The 27,774-nt window shown below is 41.8% G+C and overlaps 2 protein-coding genes across 4 annotated transcripts in view; one reads left to right on the top strand and one right to left on the bottom strand.

Annotated features, from left to right (window-relative positions):
• The window catches only part of deaf1 (DEAF1 transcription factor), a 40,721-nt gene extending 14,798 nt beyond the window's left edge, over positions 1-25,923 (bottom strand). Inside the window, exons 1-8 of one of the 3 annotated variants that reach the window (XM_031900616.1) lie at positions 25,888-25,923; positions 6,441-6,529; positions 5,764-5,893; positions 4,430-4,576; positions 4,175-4,314; positions 3,806-3,871; positions 2,655-2,781; positions 1,654-1,782 (exon numbers count right to left, since the gene is read on the bottom strand). In XM_031900616.1, the coding sequence (XP_031756476.1) occupies positions 1,654-1,782; positions 2,655-2,781; positions 3,806-3,871; positions 4,175-4,314; positions 4,430-4,576; positions 5,764-5,893; positions 6,441-6,529; positions 25,888-25,894 (835 nt within the window). In that variant the 5' untranslated portion in view covers positions 25,895-25,923. Of the gene's footprint in view, positions 1-1,653; positions 1,783-2,654; positions 2,782-3,805; positions 3,872-4,174; positions 4,315-4,429; positions 4,577-5,763; positions 5,894-6,440; positions 6,530-7,698; positions 8,031-25,887 lie in introns of those variants that run through there. The other 2 variants (XM_002937506.4, XM_004913666.3) reach the window with 2 other exon arrangements.
• tmem80 (transmembrane protein 80) lies at positions 8,299-17,505 on the top strand. The gene is made up of 5 exons (XM_002937488.5): positions 8,299-8,365; positions 10,849-10,865; positions 12,576-12,669; positions 13,109-13,201; positions 16,408-17,505. Exons 1-5 carry the CDS (start codon positions 8,347-8,349, stop codon positions 16,614-16,616), a joined length of 432 nt encoding a protein of 143 aa, XP_002937534.1. The 5' UTR covers positions 8,299-8,346; the 3' UTR covers positions 16,617-17,505.
• Positions 25,924-27,774: the final 1,851 nt, after the last annotated feature.

Here is a 27,774-nt window from a genome sequence, read left to right as displayed (position 1 = left end):
TTTGAATGCTGGTGGTGCTTTCACTCTAGTGGTAGCATGAGATGGAGTCTACAACCCACACAAATGGCTCAGGTAGTGCAGCTCATCCAGGATGGCACATCAATGCGAGCTGTGGCAAAAAGGTTTGCTGTGTCTGTCAGCGTAGGGTCCAGAGCATGGAGGCTCTACCAGGAGACAGGCCAGTACATGAGGAGTTGTGGGGGAGGCCGTAGGAGGGCAACAACCCAGCTGCAGGACTGCTACCTCCGCCTTTGTGCAAGGTGGAACAGGAGAAGCACTGCCAGAGCCCTGCACCTTCATGTGTCTGCTCAAACGGAAACAGAAACAGACTCCATGAGGGTGGTATGAGGGCCCGACCTCCACAGGTGGGGCAATTGCTTACAGCCCAACACCGTGCAGGACGTTTGGCATTTGCCAGAGAACACCAAGATTGGCAAATTCGCTACTGGCGCCCTGTGCTCGTCACAGATGAAAGCAGGTTCACACTGAGCACATGTGACAGACGTGATGGAGTCTGGAGACGCAGTGGAGAACGTTCTGCTGCCTGCAACATCCTCCAGCATGAGCGGTTTGGCAGTGGGTCAGTAATGGTGTGGGGTGGCATTTCTTTGGGGGGCCGCACAGCCCTCCATGTGCTCGCCAGAGGTAGCCTGACTGCCATTAGGTACCGAGATGAGATCCTCAGACCCCTTGTGAGACCATATGCTGATGCAGTTGGCCCTGGGTTCCTCCTCATGCAAGACAATGCTAGACCTCATGTGGCTGGAGTGTATCAGCAGTTCCTGAAAGATGAAGGTATTGATGCTATGGACTGGCCCGCCCATTCCCCAGACCTGAATCCAATTGAGTACATCTGGGACATCATGTCTCACTCCATCCACCAACGCCACGTTGCACCACCGACTGTCCAGGAGTTGGTGGATGCTTTAGTCCAGGTCTGGAGACCATCAGCCACCTCATCAGGAGCATGCCCAGGTGTTGTACGGAGGTCATACAGGCACGTGGCCACACACACTACTGAGCCTTATTTTGACTTGTTTTAAGGACATTACATCAAAGTTGGATCAGCCTGTAGTGTTTTTTTCCACTTTAATTTTGATTGTGACTCCAAATCCAGACCTCCATGGGTTGATAAATTTGATTTCCATTGATAATTTTTGTGTGATTTTGTTGTCAACACATTTAACTATGTAAAGAATGAAGTATTTAATAAGAATATATCATTCATTCAGATCTAGGATGTCTTATATTTGAGTTCCCTTTATTTTTTTGAGCAGTATATAGCTATATGTATCTATCTATATGGTGGGGATAAAACATAAATGAGAGAGAATAGCGAGTAGCTGAAGATGAGGAGGGAGGAAAAAGAAAAAACTTGTCAGAGTTCTAATTGAGCTTTGTGCTTGCTACTCTTTCATGGTGATGATTCCAATTTGCACCTGTGGGTGGCAGCGCTACAGGCATCACAACAGGTATATATTTAGCTCTGTGAATCTCACATTTAGCACCAGTGAGTCTGCCATCCATTGAGAAAAAGAGTGAGAGGAAATTAATGAAAGGAGGAAAAAAAAAAATTAGATTATGAAGATAAAAAAAATGTAGGAAGTATAATAATGAAAGATGATGGTGGCAAGAGGGAATGTAAGTGCATACCTGTAGGCCCAGTGTAGACATCTCCCTGAGGTGGGCTGTCGGAGAGGATGGCTGATGCCTCCGCAGTGGCTGCTCTCTCAAATGCTAGGGAGTCGGTGGCTGTGATCTGCCCAGAGGGTGATACTGTGACTGCAATACCGGAAAATAAACCAGCATCACAGCAGGCACATACACTGTACTGTTATAAACCTACTGTCTAGGCTGGATTGTCAGTCATAATGCCTTATAAGTAGGATAAGTAAACAATAAAAAATGAAAGTAAAATTGCTGAAGGCTTTTCTAAGTACTTTTGCAATCTACTTGAAATTGTTTCTTCTGTTTCAGAGATAGTTAAGGTCTTTTGCAGATATAATGAATATTATATAACATCGCCACCTGCTGACCAGTTCCTGTAACTGTATATTTAAAGAGATATATTACTACTAAGGAAAACAGAGAAGTGTTTTGATGTTACTCTGCTAAGGAAGGAGCATAAAGGCATATGAGGCTTCTGATCTCTTTCCTGCACCTTCAGAAAAGGCATTCACACATGGGCAGAACACACAACCTCTACAGTGCTCTGGTCAGAATCTTAGCCCAAGAACTCAGTGCTAGGAGGCAGAATGCTAACCTCTGTGCCATTGTGTAGGCCATAATAGCAATTCATAATTGTCACAGTGAATCACACAATCCAGATTAGTAAAAAGTTGATAAAAGCTTTAGCATAGGGCAGCAGTACTTTACACAGGTACTTCAAAATGTTTGTGAGTGTGTGGGTGTGTTTGTATAGGTGATTCTGCCTACAATATACCAGTAAGACCTGGGGCATGTGATCTATGTGCCAGTGGGGGTAAGTGGAAAAGGCCAGGGTTTTACATTAAATCAGGCATAACGCTTACATAAAAGATAAATCCAGCCCAAAGAGTAGCCTCCCTCCTATGACAATCCTAATTTTGTCTTATCAACTACAGGGCACTGGGCCCCAATGAACTCAGCCCATTCCTTGGCCCCTTGATACTTACAGGTAGCCGAGGCTGTGCCAGGCAGGAGCGTGATGTTTTTAGTCGGGTCTTTTTTGGAAGGAACAGCTGGCAGTTCGCCTTCTTTCTTTCGGCGCTTGTAAGGGACGAACAGCCTCACAGGACCACTCTATTGGATAGGAAAAGCCAAAGCCCAGTTCAAATTGCAACGCATCCATAATTGCACAAGCATTAAGCAGTACTTTACAATGTCTGGTGACAAAGATACAAAACCTAAATCTAACAATGTTTTTTATTTTGCATGAAACAAAGTGCTGTTGCCTACTTTGCCAAGTTGTGTAAAACCTATGTTGCCCTGTATTGGGTATACATTTTACACAAAACCCCATATTTAATAAATGCACTACGTTTACCTAGGTGCAGTAACCCATAACAACCAATAAGGTGTTTGCACATCTTATGCACCTTTGCACAGACTAGAGAAACACCAGATGACTCTTCTAACTGTTTTCTAAGTAGATCAACATCACATCACCTTTTTTCCCTCATTTCCACTGTTGCTACAAAATCCAATATACTGTATTAGCGGTTCAAATTGTCTATATCTTGGAAACAAAAGAAAACAATAATTCATATAGATTGCTCTTCTAAGCACTTTTGCAATTTTCTATTATGTTGGTTTCAGGGTTTACATATCTTTAAACAACAGCCACTGTTCCTGTTCTTGCACATTCAGGTGTTTACTAGTTTTTCAATTCAATAGCTCAGACCTTTGTTGCTTGTGCAGAGGATTTTTAACATGTGAAATAAAAAAAATTCTCTTCTGTAAAAGACTTTGTAAAAAAATATTTTTTTAAAAAAAAAGGAGTTATGTGCCACAGCCCTTAGAAAAGACTACATTAAATAACAACTCACAGTCACTTGGAGCAATCGTCCTAACTAAGTTGTGAGAATATGTGCTGGCTACACACAGACCAGTATCCTGAACATCTAAACAATGGTCACATATGATATTAGTGTCAATTGGCCACACACACATGTGCACTAGTGCAAGTCCATTTGATTGTGGACTAACCCAGGTATGTAAACTGGGCCATCAGTTGATCAAATTAATGAAATTAGCTGATTTAGGACACACTGTCGGCAGCTAGCTTAGCTTCTCCTGTTCAAAATGTAGCATTAGTGGCACTCACCAAGCTGAGATCATCACAGCAAGCCGCACATGTGCACGAAGCAGCGTGAGGGGTGAGCAGTCCATCCTGTGAACACAAGTAAGGCTATTGGAACAAGTCAGCACAAATACCTTCATTCTTGCAATAGCTTCTGTTAGAGCCCTAGAAATAATTTACATAATTCATGGAATGGTTATATTAACTCCCATGCGTGGACCTTTGTTAGTGAATGTGTCCAAGAGCAGGAGGAAGATACTAGGAAGATAAACTATGGAGTTAGGAGTCTATCTGAATCTGTAAAAGTACAGAGTTGAGAATTCACACAATACAATACCAGCAATATATTTGGTCTTATAGTAACAGAGACATACATGCAGTACCCACTATTACCTGTATGAGGCACTGCAAAGGCCTGCCAGCATAGCGAATGCTTCTCTTCCAGTCCTTACTGCTGGCCCGGCCAGCCATAGCTTCAATCTCGGTGGGGGTGTACCAACCATCTAAGTGTTTCACGCAGCGTCCCCGCCCTCCTGCAGAACACAAAGGGACAGAATCATAAGGTTACCCCTACATATATAGCAATGCCATACTGAGGGTCACCTCTAGACTGTTGGACACACAAGGGAAGAAGGGAGATTATCTTACCAGATCCCAGGCGGTTCTTGTACAAGATGCCACTGATATTCCGGCACCGCACTGGTAGCTCATTATCATACACAGAAGAGTCCCAGCTGTATTTAGTGCCATCTTTCTCCGGCCCTGGTGATAGGGGGGTAGTGGAACCTTCTGATCCTAAAACACAATAGCCAGTGACAAAAGCCTGTGGCAAACTGCTCTGAGTGGCTATATACAGAGATTAAAATAGTAATTCATAACCATCATCTTCTTTTATTTATACAGAGACAGCAAATTATGCAGAGCATTGATTTATAACAAACAGAGATCTTACAAAAATTTAACAAGGGTTTACAGAGTAAAAATAGTCTAGAACCCATATTTTAAATTTCTTCAAGAATAAGTAAACCTTTAAAATAAGTTGATGACAGTGCTATTCTAAGTACTTTTGCAATATGCATTCTTTATTGTAATTTTTTTAATTCCAAGATATTAAGAAATATATGTTGTTAATATGAATGAATTTTGTTACAACAGCGCCACCTGCTGGTCTGTTTCCAACTATGAATGAATGGCCAGTAGAAAGAAAGAGAGCTGATCTGATGTTTTTCTGGCTAGGAAATACCTGAGAAAAGTTATTAGAGGTTTCTCAAATTTTCCTAACCAGAAGAACAACAGGCGGTCCTGACAAGGACAGGACAGTCTTCTGACAACTTTCTCAACTACTTCATGGTTGGAAAATGACCAGCATGTGGCGCTATTATAACAAAATTAATTCATATTTACAGTACATTAATGATGTGTGGGTTGAGAAATACTCGACACACACCCAACCCTAAACCACATGCTCCCAACCCGAACCCTACATGACACGGATTCCTCCCTCTATTAATAGACCCGTGCCTGCCCCGCAATGATGTCTCAAAAGGGGGTGGGGCTTGCTGGGCGCACGCCTATAAATTAGAGAGCTGGAAGAGGAAGCCTTCAATCCGAACCCGCCCCCAACCCGCAGTTGATGCGGCAAGGTCGGCCCGAACCCACCCGACCTGCTGGTTAACCCGTGGGTCCTGGAGGTATCGGGACGGTCCACACATCACTAGTACATGTATCCCTTAATATCTTGTAATTAAAAAAATAAATAATGAATGTAGATTGCAAAAGTGCTTAGAATGCACTCATTAGTATTACATTCACTTATTTTAAAGGTTTACTTATCCTTTCAGTGGATCCACAACCATGATCATTAGGACAGGGCTGAAATAAATGAATGATGTTTAGCCAGTGATGACTGGTTGGCATGGGTTACTAGACCAGCTGCACCCTTTTCAATTTATATTTTTTTTCTTCCATCAGTCACTATGTACCTGGGGTCATTGGAGCAGAAGGGACTTTGAGGTCCTGTGTCTCCACAATACTGCCATCAGTGTGAACCACGATTAATGTGGCTTTCTCTGTGCTCAGGCTGTCTCCTATCTGCAGCGCTGCTCGGTCCGTCTTCATGAAGAGAAAAAAAAAGCATCATTCTTGTACTTTGTTTCTTAAGGACCAATTAACCTTTTCCTGACCGCTGTCAACAAACTATCTTATCAGCTCCCTTAGCTCTCCAATTGAGTTATATTCCCCTTATAAATAGGGACAAGGGGGCGTGGCATGGCATCATTTTGGTCGTGATTAGCCAGATAGGGCTGAAAATGGACATCTCAGATATTCAGATAATCATAACTCTATGCCAGCATAGTTACTTCCCTGCACACATTTGGTAGGAAAATGCAAGTGTATAAAGACCCATTAATATATTATTCACATGAAGGTTCCCCTCTATAGCGATGGTATGGGCAGCACATTATACAATTGTCAGTCTCCTAACGCCCATTATCGAACCTGACAGTCTATATTAAATATAGATGGTGCCAAATGATGCACGTTATTTATAGTGGAAATAAGGATGGTCTTAGGTGCCTCAGCCCACCATAAAATCCCTTGTTAATCTGCTAGGCCAGTCTGACCTGTAACCCACTGTTCTACTACACAGGATACTTACAAGGACGTGATCAGAGAGGGAGGTAGCACTGGCCACTGAAGTGGTGAATACATTTTCTCCCGGGGCTCCAACGCTGGAAACAGTGACCTCTAGTGGTACAAATCAAACATTAGTTTGCAATTCCTGGAGAATGAGACCAATGACATTGGGGGTCAGGGACATTGCAGAACTGTGAGCAAAGTGCAAAAATGGGCCACGAGTGGCCTTGGCATTGTGTAACTTGCCACAGGTACCTTGAATACAGCTCCATGTACTTACCTCTCTCCTTTACTCAAACACAGTCCTTGAACAATCAGCAACATTCAGTTGGCCAGGAGACCCATAATAACACAAGTAGGGCGACCAGATCACATATAAATTTAAGGGCATTAATTTATAAATACACATTGCAGGGCAGCACTAATTGAAATAGAAGTAAACTGCCCTGCTAGCTGGATTCTAAAGCCATGTCCCTGAATTTTCAAGTGATCTGGTAACCCTAAACATGAAGATGCCAGCCTATACAGCACATGAAAATTCAGGGACATGTCTAGAAAATCCAGCTAGCAGGGCTGAAACTGCAGTGTAATTTAAATGCTCCCCTGCAACATGTATTTATTAGACGTGTCCCTGAATTTTCAAGTGATCTGGTAACCATAACATGACCACCTAAGGAAGGGATTGGGTCACACACCTCCAGGTGTCATGTTAAAGTACTATCAATAAACTCTAGTAAATTCTACTCTCATGCAAGTGGGACTATGTTCTTCATTTTCAGTGTATTGTGTGGAAGGTACCAGAGTTACCACTTGCTGCATTGTTATCACCTTAGCATGCCCAGCATGGGGGGGCTCCAGTGATGTGGGGATGGCAGATAGCTATTATATTATAAACTTGCAAGTAAAACCTCAACTTTTAACAAATGTAGTAATTTCCCCATAATGTATGAGAGCCTGAAGCTTACATGAACAGACAATTTACAAGAACGCAGCAGCACCACCTAGCGGCAATACAAAGGCGCCTCAATAAAGCAACTGAGCCCATGCTTCAATTTATCAGATAGAATGGATAGTTATATATATACTAAAGGCGACACCATATTGCCATCTGATGACTGAAAGGTTTCTGTCTCAATTTGCAATGGGAGAAACTTTAAAATATTTGGTGGGATATCAATGCCATTACAAAGCTAGAGCGGACAGACAAGAATCTAAGTTGTACAACCAGTAAAACTATTGTGTCACCTAGTGGCCAATTTAGGAACAGCAACTTTGCTTACCAGCATACCCGTTTCCTGTTGCGTTTCTTGCTTCAGGGCCTGTCATTACAGTCACTGAGGTTACCTCCGGGCTTTCCCTAACAGCAGCTGCCACCGCAGCTACAGCTGCAGCCGCTTCTGACAAGCCAAGTCTGGCAGCTTGAGTTTCATCCATCGGATTTTCCGAAAAAAACCGACGCGTTCCCGGAAAAACCCGAACAACCTTTCGGGACAATCTGTCGGAGCTGAAACGCGAACTCGCCCGACGCCTTCCGGAAATCGACGAACGGTTCCGGCGAGCCTCCGGTCTTTACGCTTTCTTCCGATTCACGGAAATGGCCGACTGCAGCCGAACATACCTCAAGCTAAATAATGGCGCTGCCGGAGCAAAGAGTGGTCAATGCGCATGCCCTTTAATGGCCGTCGCTGATTGGGTAATAACATAGACGAATGTAGTCTGCATTCTAAAATTCTCTTAGTTTGCCTGTAGAGAATCTCGCGTAAGTATCTCACAATGTAAAGTGTGTTCTTATCGTTACAAGTTAAGAAAGAAAGAAGGAAGTGAAGGGCAATAGTCCTACTTGCCCAAAACAAAAATGGCGGACCTTATAAAAAGGCGTGTTTTGTGGGGAAACGGAAAATGCCGATAATATCCGAGGTAGCAACGAAATGGCGCTAGTTGGAAGAGGTGAGTGGCTTAGGTGTTGTCATGGTTACCATATACTTTTTCCTAAAAAAACTCTTCCTTCGGTACCTTTTGGGGTTTTAACGACCTGGAATATGCCTTGATCAATCGGTGCAGGGCTGCCTTTGCGCTAAAAATACTGCGCACAGCCGAGGGCTTATCTTTGCTGAGCCTTGGGAAATCTCTCATGAAAATTTAGCACCAATATTGTCCTTGTGTGGGCCCCAAAGCAAAAACGGGTTTCCTTTGACACCCCTAGCACTGCGCAATATATGTACCTAACAATCTAGGGGATAGTGAGCAATTATTTGGGCTAACACTTTAAGTTAAATATTCCTAGCAAATTTGCAATTGGTTTCCATTATTTATTCTTTATAGCTTTTTAATTATTTGCCTTCCTCACCAGTCAAAAAAGATAGCTCTTTGAGGCTGCAGATTTATAGTTATTGGTACAGGTATCGGACCCCTTATCCGGAAACCCATTATCCAGAAAGTTCCGAATTACAGAAAGGTCATCTCCCATAGACTCCATTTTAACCAAATTAACATTTTTAAAAATGATTTCCTTTTTCTTTGTAATAATAAAACAGTACAGCTATAGAAACCGTTATCCAGAATGCTCAGGACCAACAGTATTCCGGATAAGGGGTCTTTCTGTAATTTGGATCTCCTTACCTTAAGTCTACTAAAATATCAATAAAACATTAATTAAAAACAATGTGATTGTTTTGCCTCCAGTATGGATCCATTATATCTTAGTTGGGATCAAATACAAGGTACTGTTTTGTTATTACAGAGAAAAAGAAAATCAGTTTGAAAAATCTGAATTATTTGATTAAAATGGAGCCTATGGGAGACAGGCTTTCCATAATTCAGAGCTTTCTGGATAACGGGTTTCCGGATAACGGATCCCATACCTGTACCTTGTACTTGATCCCAACTAAGATATAATTAATCCTTATTGGAGCCAAAACAATACTATTGGGTTTAATTACTGTTTAAATAATTTTTATAGCAGACTTAAGGTAGGAGAGCTGAATTACGGTAAGACCCCTTATCTGGAAAACCCCAGGTCCCGAGCATTCTGGATAACGGGTCCCATACCTGTACTTGTTATTACTTATCTCTCTAAGCAGGTTCTGCCCTATTCATATTTCAGTTTCGTGTTCAAACCACTGCCTGGTTGCTAGGGTAAATAATACCCTAGCAACCAGACATGCTGCTGAAATACTGAGCTGGTTAGTTAATTTAGAGGTAAATTACGCTTTTAATGATGTGCAGGCTGGCCCAGGGCTGGCAAAACACATTTTTTGGATGGGGGCTGGGAGATGGCATTGTAGGGTCAGGTGAGGGTTGGTCAGTCTGCATACCACTAGAAAATATGTAATTGTTTAATACTGTGTTTTGCCATTGGCAGAGAACACACTGATTCGGCCAGCTTTTGCCCAGTGTGCGCACTAAATAGCTTGAACGCGATCTGCCTGTCACTGTGCATCTAATAGAGCAGAGCGCAGGCAGCTTTAAATGATTATTACAACTCTATGGGGCTGATTTACTAATCCACAAATCCGAATGGGAAAAATTCGGATTGGAAACGAACATTTTGCAACTTTTTTGTATTTTTTGTGATTTTTTTCGTCGCCGTTACGACTTTTTCATAAATTGTTGCGAATTTTTCGTAGCCGTTACGACTTGCACGAATTGTCGCAACTTTTTCGTAGGCGTTACGATTTGCTCGTATATTGTCGCGACTTTTTCGTATTGAGCGCTCGTAAACGACGGGCAAAACTTTCAGACTTTGCATGATTTTGGAAGCCTCACATAGGGCTCAATGGCACTCTGCAGCTCCAACCTGGCCCAAGGAAAGTCTCCCATAGGGCTCAATGGCACTCTGCAGCTCCAACCTGGCCCAAGGAAAGTCTCCCATAGGGCTCAATGGCACTCTGCAGCTCCAACCTGGCCCAAGGAAAGTCTCCCATAGGGCTCAATGGCACTCTGCAGCTCCAACCCGGCCCAAGGAAAGTCTCCCATAGGACTCAATGGCACTCTGCAGCTCCAACCCGGCCCAAGGAAAGTCTCCCATAGGGCTCAATGGCACTCTGCAGCTCCAACCCGGCCCAAGGAAAGTCTCCCATAGGACTCAACGGCACTCTGCAGCTCCAACCTGGCCCAAGGAAAGTCTCCCATAGGGCTCAATGGCACTCTGCAGCTCCAACCTGGGCCAAGGAAAGTCACGATACTGAAGCTTGAATGAATCCAAAACTTTCGTACTCGGCGCGATGGCTACGAAAAATTCGCGCAAGTCGTAACGGCTACGAAAAAGTCACGACAATTTATGAAAAAATCGCAAAATACCGATCATTACGAAAAAAACGCATTTGGACGCTTTTTGGACGTTCGTCGATTAGTAAATGTGCCCCTAAGTGTAAATGGATTTGATTTGTGTGCAATATTGACTGAAATATTCTGTTTTTCTTGTTTTACAGGAAAGAGTTCTGTGGTTGTATCCTTTAAATATTGGTTTAGAGAGCATTGGCATGGAACAGTAATGTCATAAACCTGCAATCAAAAGAATAAAGCTGGCCATGCAATTGGAGATCCACTTATTTAGCTCTACCACCACACTAACCAATTTCTGCCCAGTCTGGCTAGCCACACTCAGAAGCCAGCTATCGGGTCACACTGTGGGCTTATAGAGACTGTCAGGCAATGACCACATTGTTAGCAATTCTGCTGCATTCAGCAACCTTTTTGTCTAATGTATAAACAATGCCCCACCCAGTCTGGTTATTTCAGGCTTAGCCTTAGATATAACATATTTATGAACTGCTCCCAATAGCCCTGCTATAAAAACTACAGGCAATTAGAAATGTCACATATGTAACAGTTGGTGGCATACCAAGTGAACTTTGAAGTAAGTGCTAATGATTTCCTGGTGCTGCTGGTCCCTTGAATGTAAAGTGTCACAAAGAAATAAAGTGGTGCTGGTTTACTAATGTAGGTGCTATGATTGCACTAAATAGCAAGCAATTATTGTTTTGATCAGTCTAGTACAGGGCCGCTGCTCCCTATAAGCAGAGTACTCAGTCTGCATAGGGCACCAACTCCCAGGGGGGCACCATCCCAGCTGCTCCAAAAAAAACCATACATACCCCCCAACACGGTCCCGCCGGTTTTTATAGTGCATCCTGCTGTCCCGGATAGTTCAATCAATCTATGGGGGCTATTGGGGGCACTTACTATGGGGGCATTGTCTATGGGGCAATTGGGGGCACTGTGTGTGGGGCCCCTATAGTAGGTGTTTTTTTTTATTATTTTATTTTTACTTCCGTAATATTTGGGGGAGGGGGCACAAAAGTAAATTTCTGCTTAGGGCACCCATTTGGCCAGCAGCGGCCCTGGTCTAGTACAAATTAGAAAATAAAAGTACCTGATAGGTTGCTGATGGTATCTGGACTGGTGGACCTATGTCTTAGTAAAGCAGCCCCACTGCTAATCTGTGGGTTACATTTTATAGTACAAAGCAAAGGCAAATTATATGATTTTCAGCAGTATGCCTGCTGCCATTTGTACTTGCCCAAACAAGTGCCATAAAAAAAGCTGAAACCATTCTCCATGCCAAAAATGAGGATCTTTCAATAGAACCTGTTCTGGCCCTTGGCAGGCAGTTCTCGCATACAAACATGGGCTTATTGATGCTACTCCGCCTGTGTGAGATAGCTCGAGAGGTTACTTTCCCTTATCTGGAATGAGACCTGCCATAAGTAGCTAATGTGAAATTCACTGCAATAGCTGCCCTGTCACATTGGCCACTGATGATCATGGAACGTAGGCTTCTTGTGGTACGTTCTGTTTAAATCAGTAGTTCCTAGGGGCCTGCCTGTTGGTTCCCAGTATGATTTTTACATAGTTACCTAGTTAAGTTGGGTTGGAAAAAGACCTAAGTCCATCAAGTTCAACCCCTCTAAACAAGTAGGTGCATCCCTACTTCATTAATCACTGTTCTTCTGCTTTGGTACTGTGTCAAATGCCTATATGATCACCATGTAAATCAAAGCACCTTGTGTAGCACTGAGTGTAACATTTCTCTGTAGTACAGGTTTATATTGCTGCCACTATTGCTTTAGCTCTATGTGTGTATGAGGGTACAAAGAAGCCAGACGTGTTGATTATGGGAATGTTGCTATTTATTTCCTTAATGTTTTTTCGTCAGTTATCGTCTGTTCCTCTACAGATGCTGCTGTATTTAAATATTATATATTATGTTTTTTATTTCTTAGCTACCCTGCTTATGATCATATATAAAAGTAAGTACACAGGGCTTATGGGAGGGCCTAATATATGTACCCTCTATCCCATGTTACACAAAGTGACTAATGGATTTACATTTTTTTTTGCCTTTACAATTGCAATGTAAATGTACTTTGGCCTTAGTTGCTCTGCCTTCAGCTGCCCATTTATAGCCACTAGTCTACATAAAGTTCTACTTCATTTTAGGATTAAAACTCTTTCTAATCGGTTTTAAAAAATCAACCCCACCTCCGAGAACATATTTATAGCCCGTTGGGAGAAAGCTGAAGTTTAGTAGACAAGTGTATTCATGTAATTGGATACTGATAATATTAGCAAACCAGGTATTGCTTTAACACCAGTGACCATATCTGTTTTTATAGTCCTATAATGTACATCACTGTATGAAAATCTGAATGTGCTCCTAATATTTCACTATGTTGCTCCTAATTGTAGGCCAAGTATTTAGTTATCCAGGCAGCAACCTAGCTCTGGATCTCTGCCTCCTGTTTCTCATGGGGATTCTCGAGCCAGTACGACTGTATCTTGGTAAGTATAGTCAAATAAAATATAATTTACATTCCCAGCAGTTTTTTTATGAAGTTGCATTAGGTTGTAGAATCAAATGCACCTTGAATGGCAAAGTGGCATAAAACTTGTGCCAAGCCCTAAAGCCACAGCTAAGATTCTTAGCATGTCAGTCAGCAGCTTTCCAGTTCAGAATTTCTGCAGCTATCCAGTTGCTGGAGTACAAAATACCCTAGCAACCAGACACTGATTTGAATGAGAGCCTGAAATATGAATAGGAGATGGCCTAAATATCAAGATCAGTGATAAAAAGTTGCAATAGCAATAAAATGGAAGCTGCACAAAGCATTTGATTTTTGGCTGATGGGGAAGTGACGTAGTTAGAAAAAGTCAGAAGCAGATGGCAAAAAACTATATAAAAAAAAAATGAAGGCCACTTGGTGAACCACCTCTATAAGGGATAAATTACCCCCATATTTGACATGAGGTCATTCATTTTGGTGTATTTCAAAAAGGTGCAGAAATTCCACTTTACACAGAGGGACATAATTGCTCAGATTGCAAGGAAAGTCTGGTCTAGTCTAGTGTCTACCTCTGCTCGCAGGGACCATTTCACCACCCCTACCCCCTTAGGTTGGCATTCTGGGACTTGAATTCCCTCTGCTTTCCAGAGAATCTGTGCACTACCCACCATGGAAATTAGGGGGCCTTCAAGTCCTAGAATCCATCACTTATGGGGGGGGGGGGATAGATTGGTTCTGTGAGTCAGAGACAGATTATCATGGTTTCATTTTAGTCTGAAGAATCAGGTATAGCTCTGAAACTACAGAAGCCCAACTGAATGAGTTCATATCACAAAGGGTCGTATTTCATCACTTCCCTCCTGCAAAAAGAGGCAGGGAGGCATATTTATGAAAATGTTTGAAAACTTTATAACTTCCCAAACTCGATTGTGCACTTCTTTATTAAACTTGATCGATTAAAAATGTGAAAAAGAAACCCATAAATGTGAAATCACATTTTGTATGTTGTTGTAAATTGAAACTTTCAAAAAAAATTCTGAAAACTGCAAATTGAAAAAAATTGCTTACATTTTGCCTAGGGCAACTCCCATTGACTTCTACATGAACTCGCCAGCTTTTAGAAGCTGAATTTTTACATTTGGGGTTTTTTTGCACCTAATACATTTTAAAAATTTGAGTTTTGGAAATTCTAATTTGAATTTGTGAGTTTCAGCTCAAAACAAACCTTGAATCGTGGTATAAAAACTCAAATTCAAACTCAGAAATCTGCCCCTAAGGGTCAAGACACACAGAGCTACTAGTAGCAGCTACTTATCACGGCTACTAAAATAGACAATGCTGATCGTTTACTGATAATTGTCCCTACCTATGTTTTAGCAGAGGCAATTCTCTGTATTGTCTATGGCAGGGGATTTTCTGGCTTTTAGTAGCCCTGACAAGTAGCTGCTACTAAGTAGCTCTGTGTGTCTTCACCCATAGTCTCTGATGCATAGACAGCCCATTTACTAGCTTTGATTTTACAGAAATATTTACTATTTTGGTCACTGATCTCTTTCTTGATATACTTTAGTTTATTTTGCTTATCTCTATTTGTGAATAAATGACCAGAGCCCTTATCTTCCTGCATTTGTAAACAATGTGATGCCTAGGACTTCTACACAGAGATTCAATGACCAAGGGTTACTGTGAATATGAGAGAGAAGTTATAAGGCAACCAGAAATACACAGGATTTTTAAAATGTATGTGCCCCAAGGCCGGTCTGCAATAGCATAATAACCCACTCGGGAACTTTTAGGGCTCTGGCACATGGGGAGATTAGTCGCCCGCGGCAAAACTCCCTGTTTGCGGGCGACTAATCTCCCCGAGTTGCCTACCCCTGCCATCCCACCGGCGAACATGTAAGTTGCCGGCGGGATGGCAGATGCGGCGGGGCGATTTCAGGAAATCGCCGAAAAAGCCTTGCGAGTCTTTTTCGGCGATTTGCGCGAAATCGCGCAGCTGCGTCTGCCATCCCGCCGGCGACTTACATGTTCGCCGGCGGGATGGCAGGGGTAGGCAACTCGGGGAGATTAGTCGCCCGCGAACAGGGAGTTTTGCCGCGGGCGACTGATCTCCCCGTGTGCCAGAGCCCTTAGGGAGCTATGCTTGATGGCAATATTATAAATAGGCAAGTGAGATAGAAGTATAGGAAGGCTGGTGTTTTTTCCAGAATAGATGACAACCCTAATCAGAATATACATTTCAAGAGTACTCGGCCCAAAGCACAAATGTGGGTCCTCCAACACAGGATAACATATAATCTATTGCTAAAGAGGGGGAAGAGAAGTGTAATAGTGTTCATAAAAAGCACCTTCTTATAACAACATTTGAAACACACAGAACCAAGTATATACAGATGCCATTATTATTTACCATTGCCCCACGTGCAAGAGCACAAAGGATCGCCAAAATTCACCTTTCATCTGTTAGCACTATATAACTGAGTAGGTGTCCAAGGGCTTGTTTATGCAGGGGCGCTGTTATTATGAGGAGTGTAGGAACCCCACAAGTTAGCAGGGGCAGCAAAAAGCCACTCCTGGTAACTTTAAGAGCTGAAATTCTGATTTTAAATTAGAATTTTGACTGTTCTAGTGCAGAGAGTGCTATAACGCAGTAGGCAAAGCAGCAGTAGGTGCTAAACCGGCCTTGTGTCCATGTACCGTCCCCAGTCGATCATGAATATAGAGCTGCAGAACACATGTGAAAACTGCCCATTCATAAGGATTTGCTATAATGTTTATGTTCAAAATTTTTTTGTTTTTAAACTTCTAATATATCGCATTTTGTCACAACAGCACCACCTGCTGGTCAGTTTTATGACCAAGATACAGTCAGGAGGACATGTCATAAGAAACCTGAGAAATATTCTGATGTTGCTCTGTTTAGGAACGGGATCAGAAATTCAGATAACCTTTCTCACGCCGAGCACAGCAATATCAGAAGAGTTCTGTGTTTTTCCTCTGTCCTGTTCTCCCAACCATATCATAGCCAGAAGACTGACCATATATATAATATAAATATAAATTGTAAAAGGGCTTACAAGAGCACCCTGAGCAATTCCATTGGCCATTCATTGTTGTTTGGCTGTTTGAGGACTGGCAAGATTATTAGCAGTTTAATTGCAGCTGGGCTTGAATCTGCTCTTACAAAGTGGCTCTTTACAGGCACACAAGGAAACCTGGCAGAAGAAGAGATACCCTTGGGATCCAGCCTCCTGGTTACAGTTGGGAACATATTCCTAGCCATATATTTTCTAGTATGGCAGACATACATTCTTAGAGCTGATCTCATCATCAACATCATCTTGCTGGTCATTTACGGCCTGGAAGTCATCCTGGAGGTTCTGACCGTGGCAGCATTCTTCCGCTATTAGGATATTTTTGTTGATTTTTTTTTTATACTGTTTCTACTGATCAAAAAGTTGTATTTTTATGTTTGTTGATTGAGCTGGCATCTGTTAACTGTTATATGTGGCCTTTCGTCACATCACAAATTCTTTCAATGTTTGAGACATAGCTTAAAAATGTATACTTTCTTGCCCTTCAATTTATAAAATACAGGTATGGGATCACTTACCTGAAAACCTGCTATCCAGAAAGGGCTAAGCACACTGCATAGGGTTTCCACATTTTTCATGAATAATACTGGCCTTTGGGTTGGGCTGTGGCCAGTGATGTCACTTGGGGGCAGGGCTATAACATCACGGGGCAGGGAAGTAGGCAGGGCATAGGTGGGCCAGTGGAAAGGGTCAGGGAAGGGAGGGATTTATAAGATATTACAAATTTACTGGCTATTGCATTGCCGGTATTTCTAATTCCAGCCCTGGCCCTAGCTGGTGATTTAAAGGCTGGGCCAATAAAATACTGGCAATCCAACACTGCAACACTCTGGACTCTGAGAAGCAATACAGCATGCCTCTTGGATTGGAGGCTGTCTGGAAGTGCTCATTCCAAAAGGGCTGGGCCAGGGAGGCTCACCCCCTTGTGTGTTTTACAGATGAGCAAGCACTCTAGCACTTGTACCCCTGGGTAGAGTAAATAACCCCTACTGTGTTTCTTCAGATGTTTATCTAATGCTGATTGAACATTTTAGCTGGCTCTTTTTCAGCCAGGGCAAAATTACCCAAAATGATCCCCTTGCCATTTTTTGTTTAGGGTCATTTCTGAACACTCAAGCATTCATATCCCAAAACCACGTGGGAGTTCCCAAACTCTTGCGTGATTCCTTCATCTGAATAGTACAATTCGTGCAGGTTTTTCTTTTCCCAAAGCAAAAAATAAAAATCTCAGCAGATTTTAGTGTCCCATGTGCCATTATCTTAGTGTGATACAACCTTCCAAAATGATGTATTATACAAAGAAACACAGTGCCTTTACTTAAGGCAGTTGGGAATTTATCACATAAATGGCTTATGGCTCAAGGAAGGATATTAATAAAGAGCACAAACAACTGCATTTTGAATGCACAGTGTCTCCTACAAGCCATAGCAACAGCCCTTCCCATTGGCCCATAAGGAAATATCTGGCAATAGAAGAGGTCACAAAACTTGTAGTTCCTTTTCATGACAAAGAATAATACCTGTTTGCCCAACGCTATACTAATAGCTTGTATTTTTAAAACAAGTTTTGATGCAGGTCATCTTTTAAAGAAATTGTATTTTTACATACATTTAAATAAAAATTAATTCTAAAAAAAGCTGATATTTTGTGTTTTTCTGAAATAATAGCAGCTGGGTGTGCACGGGTGAGGTTGCTAGATAAGTGTATCCTTTGCCTGATTTGGCAATTAGTTGCTTCCTGTCCTGGTCAGTATAATATACTGTATAGTAATGACAGCTGGCTGTGATGTGTTCAGGCAAAAGTGTGTCCATAAGGGGGCAGTAAAGAGCTAAAGAAACCTACCCAGGGGTGTGCTTAAAGGAACAGTAACACCAAAAAATGAAAGTGTATAAACGTAACTAAAATATAATGTGCTGCTGCCCTGCACTGGTAAAAGTTGTGTGTTTACTTCAGAAAGTCTACTATAATTTATATAAATAAGCTGCTATGTAGCCATGGAGGCAGCCATTCAAAGGAGAAAAGGCGCAGGCACATAGCAGATAACAGATAAAACACTATTGTATTCCACAGAACTTATCCGTTTTCTGCTATGTAACCTGTGCCTTTTCTCCTTTTTTCCAGCTTGAATGGCTGCCCCCAGGGCTACACAGCAGCTTATTATATAAATTATAGTAGTGTTACTGTAGCAAACACACCAATTTTACCAGTGCAGGGCAACAGTGCATTATATTTTTATTACTTTAAAGCTCTTTCATTTTTTAGTGTTACTGTTCCTTCAACTGTCCTAATCTAAGGGCAGATTATCACTTATGGGATGCATGCAGGTTATATGGGATGAATGTGAAAGGTTTTTGATTTAATATCTGTCTAAAGGCAACTGCAAGTAAAATAAATAATGGGCATTTTGTTAGGAAATTAGTTTCCAAGAGTCAACAAAAGCTTGTGAAATAATTATATCTTTTTTTTTTTTTTCAGCACTGGCTGATTTTTTGGATATGTTCCATGCAGGCTGATGGCCCCATGCCCTTAACAATGATGCCAGCCACAGCTTTAGGGGATCAATACTCAACTCCAGCATATTTGCGCCAAATTTTTTGACCCCCATTTGAAAGCTTTAAAAGTGGAAGGCAAATAATTTAAAAACTATAAATAATAAACACTAATTGCAAAGTTGCTAGGACATTCTGTAACACGCTAGAAGTTAACATAAAGGGCAACTACCACTTTAATAACGCAGCAGTTTGCAGGGTTGGTGGGTGGATGTGCTGAACATGGGGAAATCAGTTTCACAGGGGTAGTTGGTTTCGGCAGTGACCTGGACTGCAGATGCAGACACCTTTGCCCAGGGTTGTAACTTCGGGATGGGTGTGGGTCCCTCCCATGAAAAATTTGTTCAGGGCCTTCTCTACACATAATCATGGGTGACCTGGAATGGAAGCAAAATCTCGGGTCACCTGTGGTCCCACCGCCACTGACCATCTCCTTGTTCCCAGAATTCCAGTATCATTGCATCATTCCACCAATCAAGTTGTGGATCACATTTTTCATACTGGGGATCGCACACCAATCAACGTGGCCGCAATAATATCAGTTGCAGCAGTGTATACAACCCAATTTGGAAACCATGGAATTACCAACCTGGTCAAAGCTGGGTACAAATTACCCACAATTCATCCCAGCCAGCTAAGCAGGTGCACTGGGGCTCATTGGCATGTACAGAGGTAAGTGCCACTGTAAATAGTGTCAACATGATTTAATTGTGCATTAATTTGGGCACTTTGCCAATTAGGCTTGCTCTGTATTTTATTTGTCATTTTTATGAAATCCTTATTATAAAAATTCCTGAGTGCATAGCACAAGGCATGGCTCCCTATTGTCACATCTCATTCTGTCAGACTGCAAAGAACTGGCTGTGTCAGGCCTGGAACCGGTGAACTTAGCACTCCCCACTCTGCTCTCTGTATCATGTACTCATTATTACATTTTCAACAAGCACCATATTTCACACCCGACTAGGGAGGTGTCAGTGAAAAATGAGCCTCGTCAGCCAAACATGTAGTGTAGGATCTGGGTCTCTGACTCTTGGTCTTCTATCCACCCGCCAATAATCTTCTGTAAAGAATAACAGAACCTTTGGCTGCCTTTTTTTTTTTTTTAACATATAACATAAAACAGCAGCAATGATCCACTTGGTTCCCCTTTATCTTATCCCAAAACAGTGAAGGAGGAGGAGCAGATATAAGAATGTATTTCAGTGTAGAGCCAACTGCAATTTGCAGCCCAAAAGTGCTCCTCTAATGAAGCCCCCACCCAGCAAATCACCAGCTAGGGCCAGTTCCAGTATTACAGATTTCAGCACTATACCTGCTGGTAATGTATAAGTCTGGCAACCCTACCTATAAATCTTTCCCTTCCCTGTCTAAATAGAGACAGCATTTGCCCTGCCTATTTCCCTCCCCCACCTGCCCATTTCCCTCCCCCACTTGCCCATTTCTCCACCCCCACATGCCCGCCCATTTTCCTACCCAGTGATGTCATCACCCACCCCAAGTGATGTCAGTGCCCACCCCCCAAAACTGAAGGCCAGTATTCTAAAGAAGAAAAGGTGCCAACCCTATTCACTTTAGAGCAATGGCCCCACAGGGTGAGCTTTTGCATCGCTGCATTTTCACCCCACTGAATGCATGTTGCAGGTGAAGTGAATTAGGTACAAATTCCAGCATGTGAAATTGTAGGCGATCCTTGCCTTCATCAGTTATAGGGTGTATAAATACTGCCAGAGTTCATATTGGAGCAAAGTGCATACATCCTTCTTACATACGGTATTCATTAGCCTTACATAATCCATGTTTATTTTCCCTCCTATCAAAGTGGTAGAGCCCATAGAGTGTTCTGACTATAAATCTCTCAGCATGTCGTGCTATTCTTTCTTAATCTATTCCTGCATTCTGGGTGTGTCAGAAACCCGAAAGAGCAATATAAAATCTTTAGTAGCTATTAGAAATAAGTAGGATCGTTAATGGGATGTGCAGGTAGACGATCCCTTATCTGGAAACCCATTATCTGGAAAGCTCTAAATTACAGGAAGACCATCTCCCATAGACTCCATTTTAATCAAATAAATCACGTATTAAAAACTGTTTTTCTTTTTCTATGTAATAACAAAATGGTACTTGATTCCAACTAAGATATATTTAATTATTTTTAGAGGATAAACAATCCTATTGGGTTTATTTAATGTTTAAATTATTTTTTAGTAGACGAGGTATGGAGATCCAAATTACAGAAAGATCCCTTATCCAAAACCCCCCAGGTCCCAAGCATTCTGGATGAAAGGTCCCATACATATACATTACTTCTTTTGGTTTGCACAAATACATCTTTTTAAAGGAAAACTATATTATTAATATTAATATTAGATTATATTATATTAAGTGGCCTACAAAACTGGTCTTACCAAAGTGGAATATTTATACAGTGGTGTGAAAAACTATTTGCCCCCTTCCTGATTTATTATTCTTTTGCATGTTTGTCACACAAAATGTTTCTGATCATCAAACACATTTAACTATTAGTCAAAGATAACACAAGTAAACACAAAATGCAGTTTTTAAATGAGGGTTTTTATTATTTAGGGAGAAAAAAAATCCAAACCTACATGGCCCTGTGTGAAAAAGTAATTGCCCCCTGAACCTAATAACTGGTTGGGCCACCCTTAGCAGCAATAACTGCAATCAAGCGTTTGCGATAACTTGCAACGAGTCTTTTACAGCGCTCTGGAGGAATTTTGGCCCACTCATCTTTGCAGAATTATTGTAATTCAGCTTTATTTGAGGGTTTTCTAGCATGAACCGCCTTTTTAAGGTCATGCCACTACATCTCAATAGGATTCAGGTCAGGACTTTGACTAGGCCACTCCAAAGTCTTCATTTTGTTTTTCTTCAGCCATTCAGAGGTGGATTTGCTGGTTTGTTTTGGGTCATTGTCCTGCTGCAGCACCCAAGATCGCTTCAGCTTGAGTTGACGAACAGATGGCCGGACATTCTCCTTCAGGATTTTTTGGTAGACAGTAGAATTCATGGTTCCATCTATCACAGCAAGCCTTCCAGGTCCTGAAGCAGCAAAACAACCCCAGACCATCACACTACCGCCACCATATTTTACTGTTGGTATGATGTTCTTTTTCTGAAATGCTGTGTTACTTTTACGCCAGATGTAAGGGGACACGCACCTTCCAAAAAGTTCAACTTTTGTCTCGTCGGTCCAGACGAGATATTTTCCCAAAAGTCTTGGCAACCATTGAGATGTTTTTTAGCAAAATTGAGACGAGCCATAATGTTCTTTTTGCTTAAAAGTGGTTTGCGCCTTGGAAATCTGCCATGCAGGCCGTTTTTGCCCAGTCTCTTTCTTATGGTGGAGTCGTGAACACTGACCTTAATTGAGGCAAGTGAGGCCTGCAGTTCTTTAGATGTTGTCCTGGGGTCTTTTGTGGCCTCTCGGATGAGTTGTCTCTGCGCTCTTGGGGTAATTTTGGTCGGCCGGCCACTCCTGGGAAGGTTCACCACTGTTCCATGTTTTTGCCATTTGTGGATAATGGCTCTCACTGTGGTTCGCTGGAGTCCCAAAGCTTTAGAAATGGCTTTATAACCTTTACCAGACTGATAGATCTCAATTACTTTTGTTCTCATTTGTTCCTGAATTTCTTTGGATCTTGGCATGATGTCTAAGCTTTTGAGGTGCTTTTGGTCTACTTCTCTGTGTCAGGTAGCTCCTATTTAAGTGATTTCTTGATTGAAACAGGTGTGGCAGTAATCAGGCCTGGGGGTGACTACAGAAATTGATATTGAAATTGAAAATTGAAATTGATAAACCACAGTTAAGTTATTTTTTAACAAGGGGGGCAATCACTTTTTCACACAGGGCCATGTAGATTTGGAGTTTTTTTTCTCCCTTAATAACGTAAACCTTCATTTAAAAACTGCATTTTGTGTTCAATTATGTTATCTTTGACTAATAGTTAACGGTTTTTGATGAGCAGAAACATTTAAGTGTGACAAACATGCAAAAGAATAAGAAATCAGGAAGGGGGCAAATAGTTTTTCACACCACTGTATATCAGTAAATATTGCCCTTTTATATCATTTCCTGCCATTTTGTGCTGGTCTGTGTGCTCCCTCAGAGATCAGCTGACAGGAAATAATGCAGCTCTAACTCAGCGGTGTTTCTGGGCCTGCTGCTGCCTGAAGCTGCCCCCACTTACCCGCTCCGCACTTACCTCTTCCACATCTTAGCAGATCCTGGGGGCGGGGGAGTATCCCTAGTTCAGTGAAACATGACAGCGGCCCTGCTCTAACTGTAACAGGAAGAAGTGTGGGAGTAAAAGTCAGAACTTTGTCCATTAATTGGCTGATATTACCTAGTTTGTTTGTGTGAACTGTGAATCGTATGATCCTGGGGGCGGCCCTTAGTACTTAAAATGACAAATTTCTTTTTTCTACCCAAAGGCACATACTACTATAAAAGCAGGGTTTTACATATGTACTGTTTTAAGCAAACTATTTTTCTTCAGACCTGCATTGTTCAGGGGTATAGTTTTCCTTTAAATTTGACTATCTAACCCAATAAGACCAGGACCACACAGAGGGCTATACTGCCCTATCTGTTACCTGCTCTCTCTTGGAGCAATTTGTATGAGGCAAATTTAGGGTCTGCTAATGGTGAGCACAGACCCAACATCTGTACAACAGAAGGGTACATTGTACTGATAACTGGTATAAGAGCTTATATATATATATATATATATATATATATAAGCTCAACAGAGCTTACAGTCTAAAGAAGGCATACGAGGAGTCATTTATCACCTCCAAGGCAGTGTGCACATCCAGTAGACTTAAGTTTAAATCAACCAGACTTTCTGGGTATTCTTGAAAATTTCACCACTCATCCGAGATCGGCTTCTTCAGTTCAGCTAAAGGGAATTCCCTGGCATTTAAAGACCTTAAGGGAAATACAGTCACCAACATCCAGTCAGAGTGGTTCCTGTGAACCTAATCAAATACTGCACCACCTGTGTTCAGCAATGCTGTATTTGGAGGCATATGCAACCCCACCTATTTCCCCAATGTACTTCATACATTCCCCTTGCAGCTGCGTTCAGGGGGGAGCACCTATAGTGTCAGGTGGGGTGCAGGTCTGGGTCAGTGGAGTCCAAAGGGCTGGGGGCACCAGGTTTTTTCCGAGTTTCCCACCAGTCCGACCCTATTAGCTGTGTTTTCACACAATACAACCTTATATAAAGAACTGATCTTCATATTTTCTGGTTCTTCAGCACAATTCTGGGGAAGAAAGAATCAATTTGGGTAGGGGTAAAGTGATTGCAGCAGGGCCTGCTCAGCCACCTCCTACTGGGACATCAGCAAGGAGATACCAGGTACAGTAGTGGGATGCCACCGCAGATCCCAAGGGGGAGGGGAGGCAGTGGGGTGATAGATACAAGATACAAACTCTGCACCCTGGGGTGGTAGTTATGCCACTGCACTGATGATGTCTTCAGGGCAGATCTGGACATGGCAGAAGTTTTTCTTTATGTTGGGTCCTACTGTAAGTAATTCTGTAGTGTCTGAGTCTGAGTCTTGAATAGATTGGATGTTATTTTTGATTGGTTTATCTGCTTTCATTGATTATTCCCATCCCTCATTGGGCACAGAGTCATCACTGCATTCTTAAATTGAATCTGTGAAGAATTTCACTTACTTAGTGGCCTCACTAATACCTTAAAATGTATATTCTATTTTGCCTCAAACCTTTTCTGCACCCATCTGTGTTTGTGCATCAGGCACTAATCAGATGTAAAGGCCAACTGCCCTGCTGAGTTTTGTTTAGTAATACGAAGGCATGCTAGGCTCAAATACAAGGCATATCAGCTGAACATGTGTATATACATTACCTTACAGTATATTGTCATATTTGCCATATCCTAATGAGAGACAATTTTCTGCAGAAACAAGTCTGGCCCAAAACAATAATAATAAAATAAAATGTACCTATGTAGGTTGGCGTGAGAGTACAATTTCTGCTTGATAATTGCCTCTGTCTATGAACTGTGGCTTTATATGTGTTGGCAGTGTGTTGCAGGGTGTGCACTTCTGTAAATACTGTCTAAATCTGGCCATAAAATTGGGCAAATGTAAGCAAGGGGAGCGATGTCATAGCCATGCCCACAACATTATTGGGTCCGCCCTCAATGTCACGATCCTGCTTCCAATGTCACTGGGACCACTCCCAACATCACAGCTCCACCCTCTGACATCACCAACCCACCCCCTCTGACATCATCATCACGCCCCTTTGTCCAGATTTTATGCAGTGATCCCCAACTAGTGGCTCGGGGGCAACATGTTGCTCCCCAACCCCTTGGATGTTGCTCTCAGTGCCCCCAAACCAGGTGCTTAATTTTTAATTCCTGACTTGGGGGCAAGTTTTGGTTGAATAAAAACCAAAAAGATTTGCTACCAAATAAAGCCCCCTGTAAGCTGATAGTGTGCATAGAGGCTGCCTAATAGCCAATCTTAGCCCTTATTTGGCACCTCCATGAACTTTTATGGTGCTTGTGTTGTTCCCCAAGTCTTTTGACTGTGGCTCACAAATAAGAAAGATTGGGGACCCCTGTTTTTATGCCTGAAAAAGCGACAACCCTACACCCAGGGGTATAACTAGAGAGGAAGCAGATCTTGGAACTGTGGGGTGGTTGAGGAGGCACTGGGGGCTCAGTAGTTCAGTGACAGTGGCATAACTAGATGTTTCTGGGACCCACAGCAAATTCAATTTAGGGACCCAAAATGTTGGTAAATTGACATATTTGTTTAATATATATATTAAAATTGCTTGTTAATTAAGGCTTCACTGGGTCCCCTACATTTCTGCCCCCCCCCTCCCTGCAAAGCAGGCTCTGCATTCTCTATAGTTACACTCTGTTCAGACATTTAGCTACACTACTAGTTACATCCAAATTTAACCAGTGAGCCACATTGAGCCTTATTATCAGGAAGCCAAGGTTAAACCAACAGTGAAGAATTCACGTACCTCCCATAGATATGGAGAATGCAGTTTCTACATAGTAGGTTCAAACCTAGTCAAGGAAAGAACATATGCATGTATATAAAATAATCCCAGATTCCTACAACAATTACAAGGGTTTATTTTGAGTACTATTGACTGTTGCGTATCATCCATAAGGGCTCTAGCACACAGGGAATTTTCTCAGGCGGGGAGAATCACCTAAACTGTACCTGCTGCCTCCCATTGAATTAAATAGAAATATACTGACGAGACCCTGCAGAAAATCCTGATCAAACGGCAGATATTATGACTTTATTGAATATCTCTTTAAGTATCTGCCACCATATCAAATTTCCATCTATTACAAAACGTATGATTTCCCATAAGTCCTGTGCAGCCCAAAGTTCCTTTTTTATATAGCCCCATCCTACACAGTGAATACACCACAGAAATGCCTAGAATTCCTCAGCACTAAGATGTCTATTTCTAGCCTATGCTAAGCCAAGTACACGTTGTAATTTGCTAATAGAGGCTGCTCAAAGTCCTAATGTGGCAATTTATTCCAAGTTTTCTTATTATTTATAGAGTGATCATTGACCAGCAATAAAGCAATTAGAAAGCACTGGCATTCTCATTAAAGAAAAACTTGACCTCTGAACAATGTAGGTCTCTATAAAAATATATCACATAAAACTGCTTATATATAAAACCCTGCTTCATCTAAATAAACCATTTTCATAAAATACTTTTTTAGTAAAACTGCCATTTTGAGAAATAAATCCTGCCCCCTGGGATCATACGATTGATGATGTACTTAAACAAACCAATGGTACATATAAATGTTAGAGCAAATCAGGCAAATAATGGATAAAGTTCTATATTTTAGTCCCACACTTTTTCTACAGTTAGAGCTGCATTATTTCCTGTCAGGTGATCTCTGAGGGAACACACAGACCATCACAAAATGGCGGCTCAAGGTAATAGATGTAAAAGGTAATATTTATTGATATATTTATTCCAGTCTGGTTCTTTAAAAGGCCACTTAATATGATAGTTTATACTGTATCTGTTGGTTAAGTATTCATTCTGAGAGTATAATTTCCCTTTAAGAGCATACTTTGCAGAAATATAAAATAGGCATACATATAAGAAAGGTAATTAGATATATAGTTAGGGTTGCTAATCTAATACTTTTTGCAATCTAATACTAGTCTGAGGGTGGGGATTGGGCGAAAATATCACTGGGGGGGGTCATGATCTCACAAGGTGGGAAAATGGGTGGGGCAGGGAGACGCCATTGTCTGGGGCGGTACTGAGCAGGAACTAAGCACTTACAAGAGAGGATCAGGCAGGGGATCAGGTCTGGGCAGGGCAGTACACATTGCTTACAGGGCCTCATAGCAGTCAGTACCAGGAAGTAAGGACTAAGGAGTCATAGGCACAGGTCATGTCTGGCAGTAATCAGGATAGACAGAAGCAGCCGAGAGTCACGACTTACTCACTTTATGGCAAAGAATTGTGGCACGCACTCTGGGAGTGAATACTGCTGTGGAAGCGAATGATGGCAAATATCATTGATTTCCCCAGTGGGCTTTATTGGTCCTAACTGGAAGAGTGAGAATATTTATGCTATAAGGTAATGTCACAGAAAGTCTAAAGTTGGCCCACATCTACTAACTCATAGCAACCAATCATATATGGTTTTCATGTTTTCTGCTAAAATCCAGTTAAATAAAATTTACACATTTTAGAATTGCTGCAGTTTTTCCTTATGTCAGCCACTCTACTAATTAATTAATGTTAGTGCTCAAAAACCCACAGTGAGGTTAACTATGGGTCACAAATAGGATCACCATTGTCTGAATCCCCTGTTATAAACAGATAGAATTTTACCCAGAACTGCTGCTTTGT

Source organism: Xenopus tropicalis, chromosome 4, assembly GCF_000004195.4.
Source record: "Xenopus tropicalis strain Nigerian chromosome 4, UCB_Xtro_10.0, whole genome shotgun sequence".
NCBI classification, from domain to species: Eukaryota; Metazoa; Chordata; class Amphibia; order Anura; family Pipidae; genus Xenopus; species Xenopus tropicalis.
This window is presented reverse-complemented; position numbering and strand designations above follow the sequence as displayed.